General features: G+C 36.8%; 1 protein-coding gene across 1 annotated transcript; it reads left to right on the top strand.

The window, feature by feature from the left end:
- Nucleotides 1-1,676: 1,676 nt before the first annotated feature.
- Nucleotides 1,677-7,780, top strand: LOC145985210 (neuroparsin-A-like). Its single transcript, XM_083118953.1, has 4 exons — nt 1,677-1,776; nt 5,086-5,169; nt 6,455-6,566; nt 7,325-7,780. Exons 1-4 carry the CDS (start codon nt 1,712-1,714, stop codon nt 7,454-7,456), a joined length of 393 nt encoding a protein of 130 aa, XP_082975079.1. The 5' UTR covers nt 1,677-1,711; the 3' UTR covers nt 7,457-7,780.
- Nucleotides 7,781-7,997: the final 217 nt, after the last annotated feature.

The following is a 7,997-nucleotide window of genomic DNA, read 5'->3' as shown; positions in this document are numbered from 1 at the left end:
ATACTTTGATTATTTCAATTTTTAATATATTTTCTTGTATTTATGGATTTTCTTCACCCTTGAAATGTCTCACCTCATTGACCAGACAATTATTTCGTAACAAAGAAACAAAAAAAATCGAATGACTAGAAAGTAATTTCGTTCTATTGTTTTCATAAATACTATATTTATGTAGATCTCTACTACTTAATAGTAGTAGTAGTGGTATTAGTAGTATTATTAGTATTAATTCAGCTAATTAATTAATTATTAATTATAATGTGGCCGCGGTGGCTCGGTCGGTAACGCGTCTGACTACCATGCTCAAGGTCCCGGGTTCGATCCCCGGCCGGTTCAAATCCGGGAACTTTTCTAACGTTGGCGCCCACCCAGCGTCGAATAATATGGGTAAGCGCTGGGAAAAGGCGCTCAGGGGCGTGATGCTGATCACCCCCACTCACGACCGGATCAAGAAAGTGTGGGGCGTTACCCCCTATACGCCTTCATGACGTGGTGCCAAGGACAGGGGAGCACTTTACCTTCTTTTAATTAATTCATTATAAGTATTATTAATTAATTGTGATTATTATTATTATTTAATTAAAGTATAATAAAACAATGGTAATGTGAATTTGGAAAAAAGTTTTAGAAATAACACCCCCTTGATGAAATCCTGCGTACGCTACTGAACCTAGCTTCGTGCTATGTTCCCCCGGTCCGTATGTTGGGAGAAGCAGGGTAAGTATTGTTTAATTTCAGATTTATGTCGGGAAGAAAAAAAAAATTACCAGGACTTTTAAGTTGCAATTTTCACTATTTTTTTGAGTTATTAATGAATGACTGAAATACGTCATGGACTTCTGGAACACCCTGTACTATTTGTCGTTTCTGCTACATTGTTCTACATTACAAATTCGTTGCCAAAAATCGTAATACTTTAACTGTTTTTGAATAATAAATAAACATAATGTGACTCACACAAACGTTTGTATTACGGTCTGAGAAAGCTGTTACTAAATCTATTTCCTTGCAAATCTAAAACAATCTGAATTTCGAACAGCGTCAATACTTTTACAGGGTATCGTTTCGATTACTTTTATCTAGCTTTTCTCTTGCTCGTACTGCGCCCTTTTTTTAGCGTCCGAGGCGGTTGCACCGTTCTTCCTCCATTAGTTATGGTTGGCTCTGTCAACATTCCAGACATTACATGTTAGGAGTTCGATAATGCAGAGATGATTCGCGACCTTCGTCATCAGAAACAGAAAAAAAAAGAGAGGAAAGGTTTGTCTGAGACAATACAATCAGACAGATAGATATTTGATGAATTCGACGAGTTGGTGTGTAGTAAATTCCACTAATGGTGATGTAGAGACAGGCGATGCAGCAGAATGTCCAGAACAAAGTTGAAACACTTGGAAACTTATCACGATTTGAAGCGATCTGATGCCAAAGTACACAGTCTTGTGTTAGGTTTTTGTTGTCGTGGAACGTTCCAGTTATTTCTGAAACAACCAAGAGGTGACCTGAAGGAATTAAGGGTGAATTATAAAGCAATTGAATCTCAGGCTGGCAGTATAAGGAAAAACTAAAGGGGCTCTGATAATCTTTGGCTGTTGACGGCTTTTCTGGGAAGCCGAAGATAAGAGCCGATATTTACAGAACAGCGCGGTTGGGGGGAATTCTAGATGCGTGCGAGACCTCCTCGGTCATTTCTGTGGCAGCGGGTGGCACCATGACGGAGCTGGTGATACTTCAGGGATCTACTGCAGGATGTTCAACGGACAGTGAAGTGGGGAGGTAAAAAGAAAGAAAATTTTAGGATCTTAAAGTTTTACCATTATATATTTTTTGTTAAATCATTGATTTTTCGTCTTATCCTTTTATTTATTTATTTATTTATTTATCGAACTCAACAGGTACATACCTAATTACAGAGCCCACGTGAAGTATACATAGTGAATACAATTACATATATTTCTGTAATATATATATATATATATATATATATATATATATATATACACACACACCTACATAAAATACATTTAAAATTATTTCCTATATATATACACACACACACTTGATCACATATCATTTCATTAGGAAATTATGTGTTTAAGCTTAGGTTATTGTATTAATAGTGGCTTTACTGAGGTCCCTTAGGTTCATAGAAAAGATGTCAATGGTGTTATTCTTGATTAGCAATTTATTGTAACTGGTGCACATTCTCCACAATGGAGATTTCTTTTTAATTTCCGATCTAGCCTTCTTTATAAGAAAAACTTCGTTCTTGACTAGTTTTCGACGACGGGATTCGAAAATTTATCTGGCAGAGTAGATGTTCAGCATCTACTTCGTTATTTAACGACTTCCACAAGAATACAATTTCCTGTAACGTTCTTCTATGACACAGCTTTGTAAACCGACTTTCATATATTAGGTTGTCGTAGTGTTCAAATGTGGGGTAAACTTTCTGAAATTTGTATTTTAAAAATCTAAGAAATCGTGATTGGACTCTTTCAATTGCTTCACTGTACTTTGCTGTGTCTGTATTCCATATAACAGATGCATATTCGAGTTTTGGTCTTACATACGAATAATGCAAAACTTTTAGTGTGTCTATACTCTTGAAATCCCTCCCCATTCTAAGAATGAACCCAAGGCTCTTGAACGCTTCACTAATTATTTGTTCTACGTGTTTATTAAAAGTAAGATTTGAATAAAAAATAACCCCTAAATCCTTGACTAAAATATTTCTTGCTAGATTATGGTTGTATATTTGATACTGAAATTCAACTGGGTTTTTCTTTCGAGTATATGATACAAAATGGCATTTATTGATATTTAGTGTTAAATCATTGTTTATTGTCCACGTTTCTAAATTTGTAATATCATTTTGAAGTTGAACACTATCATCTTGTTTGCTTATTTTCCTGTAGAATTTCAGGTCATCTGCGAAAAGCAATTTGTGTGAATTTTTTAAATGAATCAGGCAAATCGTTAATAAGTAATGTGAAAAGAAGTGGCCCAAGGTTAGACCCCTGAGGTACTCCATCCCTGCATTTTTCTCATTTTCCAATTCATTTTCTCTCGAGACTGTTTCCTTGCTTTTTTTACTTCACTTTTGTTTTTTCTGTATTGTTTTAGTTACCACCAGCTTTACTTCTTCGTGCTCAACTCTCCGTTTCTTTCTTTCCTTCGTGTGCTGTGCCTTCCGCTCCTATTCCACATCTAGCAATTTTATTCCATTCCACTGACTTCTTTTCTCTCTCTCCCTCCTTCCATCTCTCTCTCTCGCGCGCGGGGGCGCTCTCTCAACGTCAACTATATTATATACTTACTTTGCTCTCAACTGCCTCTTGGTATTTTAACTCCCATTTCTGCTGTTCTCCATGACGTTTTGTACTCCACATAAGTATTGTTTCATTCGTTAATCTTCTCTACATGTTTTTCCCTTTTTTTCATTTTTACTCTTACTTTTATTTTCATGTGGGTCTTTACTCTTTTTTTATATACGCAATTTCCTTAATTTATAGTTTCATGCTGTAATGTTATATGTATGATTTCTGCATTATCAGCAATTCTGAATTTTTATTTATATTATTTCTCTCCCATGTTCATACTTCGCGATGGTGTTATTCTCACATCTTTCATATCCGTAGTTTGATGTTATTCGTTCGCGTGATTTTTGTTCCTCTAATGCAAAAGAACCATTAAAGATTGACTTTACTGCATTATGACGGTATCAGTGGCTCGTCCAATGGCGGTTTCGAGCGAGGGTCAACGGGATTCACTAAGCCTCCTCTGGGATAAGGAAGAATTGTCTATTTATTTTTCCCTCCTCTCTTGAATTTGTAACTCCTTTCTGAGTTTTCTTAACCGTCTTGTCTTCTCAGCCGTACTCTCTCTTTATCTTTCCTATCTTCTTGGTGATTTTTTCTGTTTTCTCTCCAATTGTCTACTCTAGTAGACAATTTTTATTTATATTATTTCTCTCCCATGTTCATACTTCGCGATGGTGTTATTCTCAAATCTTTCATATCCGTAGTTTGATGTTATTCGTTCGCGTGATTTTTGTTCCTCTAATGCAAAAGAACCATTAAAGATTGACTTTACTGCATTATAACGGTATCAGTGGCTCGTCCAAAGATTCACTAAGCCTCCTCTAAAGTCTAAAGACTCTCTCTCTCTCTCTCTCTCTCTCTCTCTCTCTCTCTCTATTTCTTTCGCTTATTTTATTTTGCTTAGTCTCTCTCCCTCTCTGTCTGTCTTTTTCTGTATCTTCTTTATTTCTCTCCCTCTTTCACTTCTTTTCCCCCTCTTCTCGGTCTGTCTTCTTTAATTTTCTCCCCCTTTTCCTCTCTCTCATTCTCTATCACTTCTTTTGATCCCTTCTACCCCATTTTCCTCAAACATTCCTGTCTTCTGATGATACGTAAGCATGCCATAACGAATTCCCCTTAAAGAAAAAACTTTTTAGATTTTGACTCCATTTCGAAAAGGGTCCTAGACGTCTTTAATAATGTTCCATGCCTCACATTAGCAAGATATACATGTCACTTATAAGCTAAAATAAAGAATGACTTTTCTAGTTCATGGTGACAGGTTTTACGATTATTGCGTTGTAAATAAATATTTATGGTTTCGATCCGATGTAAAATTGTAGATTGTGTCTTTATTAAGTTCCATGAGTAAATGATTTAAAATAAATACTATTCATTTTTGTACGAACATGACTACTTTAACACACTGTTAAGAATAATCTTCTAAAACACATTTAGTGTTTTTGTTTCAATATTCTGTATTTTTTTCTCTCGATAATTTACGATATTTTCTTACCTTTATACAATGAAAGGCCACAAAATTTATCGGCATACAATTAATCTTGAAATATTTATTAAACAATTGACAATTCTATCAGATGAAATGTAGCCTATTGTGTTCGGAGGGTGGAATGTGAAATACATGCCAAATATATAGCCTAAAACGCTTACGTTGAAGGAAAAAAAAGCAGATATTGTCATTAATCTAAACTTTTCTGGGTGGTTGGTAATGTATGCATAGTGTAAGCTGATCTTAAAAAGTATGTTTCTTTTTTGTTTTCAGATCTCCTCCCAATCTCCGCCGCATCATGAAGGCCGTGGTCGTGCTGGTCGTCGTCGCCTGCGCCGCTACCCTTCTCATCAATAGGTGAGCACTTTTTTCCACCTACAGGCAATCGAAGAAATAGTCATGCGTAAGACAAATGACGAGTACATATCAAACAAGTAACGTCGGCAGCAAGGAAGTGCGTGGGAGATAATACTTTGTTGGGACAGTATCATTACCATACCCCTAAATATTAGAAGTAAAATATCACCACATTGTCACCTATAATTGGATGACTGGGTGTGTCTCTCTCTCTTGCCCCTCCTTTACGCCTATCTCCAGGATTGAAAGCAAGCGTAACACAATTATTATCAACATTTTAGACAAATTTTGATAATTGTGTTCACGCGTAGCACTCTCGTATTTGGTTCAATCCCCGGAGGGAGCTCCAAAATTTTGATGTTGACCCAGCATCATGAGTATATTGGGGAATTACTTGAAAGCCATAGTAACAGAGACTGGTTGCGAAATTCAGAAAACGGCGGTGATGCGACTCGATGCTGTGATCCCTAGTCACCCGATCAAAAGCCGCTTAGCAGACCCTGGACCCCAAAAGGCTGTTGCACGAAGAAAGAAAATGTAATTATAGTATACAATTGACTCAATTATGATTGTTCATTATATTTATATTTTACTCCGTGACTGCCATGGAGTGAGAGATAATAATGTATTTATTTTTATTTAAGTATAACTTGCAAACTGCTCACAAGGATATGTTCTTTCTTTTTTTTAATAACTTTCTTTTCCTATGGTGCATAGTTGCAGTATTTGAGACTGTACAGCATTATATGTGTATTTTGCGAGCTAACACATTTACTTCTACAACGAACTCTGAAAAAAAATCATTTGTTATTACTATTAGGTTCTGTGAAGGTTTTTTTTTTTTATTACCGCTGGTTTGAAGTTTGTAGATTTATTGATATCACAATATACATGTAACATCGAGGGTAGTTCACTGGCCGCCATATTGAATTTGCTATATTTGGTGAACTCAGATGCAAGGTTTTTGGAGGCTTTTAGTGTGCTATTCAGGATTATCTACAGTCACTCATTCTACTGTAAATTCCATACTTTACACCAATTTTGCATAGTAAAAAAACTGAAATAAAACATTATGTGACTAGCGTAACTTACCAAACTTGACTAACACAATTTAGCCGAACTTAAAACTACTTGTAGAATAACGTAATCTAAATCAACGTAACTTAATTGAATTCAGTCTAGCTCAACCTAACCTTCTCCATTGTATTAAATTAAGTATATATACTTCCATTGGAACCTCTTAGAATGTCTTTGCATTGAAGCATGTCTCCTTCTATTCCTACAGCACAGTGGCCTTTCCCCGATGCACCCCATGCCCCAACGGCATATGTGAGGACATTGAGGACTGCCAATATGGCGTCGTCACAGACCATTGCAAGCAACAGGTTTGCGCAAAGGTGAGTGAAGACAACCGAACATAACATGAGTTGGGTATCACCGAATGTAAACTGGGAATGGCATGTGAGAATGTGTGAACTGAAAGGTCATCCTGTGGTCATATCTATACTAGTTATATTTTCGTTTTAGTTCTTTGTATTTCTCAATTATCGTGTGTATGTCGTCTGTGGTTGATTTTTTTTTCATGTTCATAACCTGATATTTTTGGCGTTGAATGCCTTTCAGTTTCTTTTGTATTGATGCTTCGTGCCCATGTGAACTTTGTATGTGCTTTGGATCCACATCATAATTGTGTACAAGTATCAAAATAGTGTTATGTAGACAAAGTACTGTATTTTAGTTACAGTTTAGAGATGACACAATATGGCAATTACTACTAAATAGGCCATACCCCCCCCCCCCCCGCTCTTTTCCTAGACATGTATTTCATGCAACGCAAAATATCAACGTCGATCTCCTATTTACCACTAAATGGCGACACACCCCTATTGTAGAGTGTTATGTAAATGTTTTACCAAGCAAATTGTCCATGACCATATTTATTCTCTTTGTTTTACGCAATGAGAGATTCGAGAACTGAAAAGAGAATGCTAAACAAGATTCTGACAACCTCTGCACCAGCAGACGTAAAAATCCATTCCTTAAAAACATGCAGGAAACAAGAGAAAAATTCATGAAAAAAGTCATGGACAATTTACCGAGTAGTATTTGTGCACCCCACTGTGCAAATAAATAAACTAATCTTGCTTGCTTCCAGGGCCCAGGAGAGAGTTGCGGTGGACGTTGGAACATCAGAGGGATATGCGGAAACGGCATGTACTGCTCCTGCGGCAAGTGCAGCGGCTGCTTTCTCCCAACGCTCGAATGCTTCGAAAGCAACTGCGTCTAACCTCCTGCGCGATCCCCACCTGCCAGTATTACAGCCAGCGCCAGTCTCCACGGATGTTGATCTCAGGCGACGATCCTTTCCCCCAGTGATCTTTTATTTATTTTATTTACAAAGGATCATTATTATTGTACAAAAAAAGTATTAGTTTATTAACATTTGTACAAAATACCAGCTTGTCTATCCATTCTGCGCATGCGCAGAAAGGCAGAAAGACGGAGCAAATGAAGTCTTTTACTTTGCGGTGAAGCAACCGACACTGGAACTTTTCATTTGTAACTTACTTACCTCATTACACCACTAAGCAAATCCCCGTGTTCTCTTTTTTTTTTTACCACATTAAATAAACTAGTACATTTGTGAGTTGAGCGTTTTTATTGATTAAACAGACTGGCAGTTGCACCGCACTAGTATCCAAAGGGCAGTGGTTAACCTCATCCTCATCCTCCAGAGATTATGTTCTGGAAAACAGATAGAGTGAATGACATAAATATGTCAAAGCTATAGCTTGCGACAGAAAAGTGTAACAATACTCGGAAAAGGT

This window comes from Lepisma saccharinum, chromosome 3 (assembly GCF_977018435.1).
Source record: "Lepisma saccharinum chromosome 3, izLepSacc3.1, whole genome shotgun sequence".
In the NCBI taxonomy this organism is placed as follows: Eukaryota; Metazoa; Arthropoda; class Insecta; order Zygentoma; family Lepismatidae; genus Lepisma; species Lepisma saccharinum.
The sequence above is the reverse complement of the archived record's forward strand: the minus strand, read 5'-3'. Positions and strand labels throughout refer to the sequence as shown.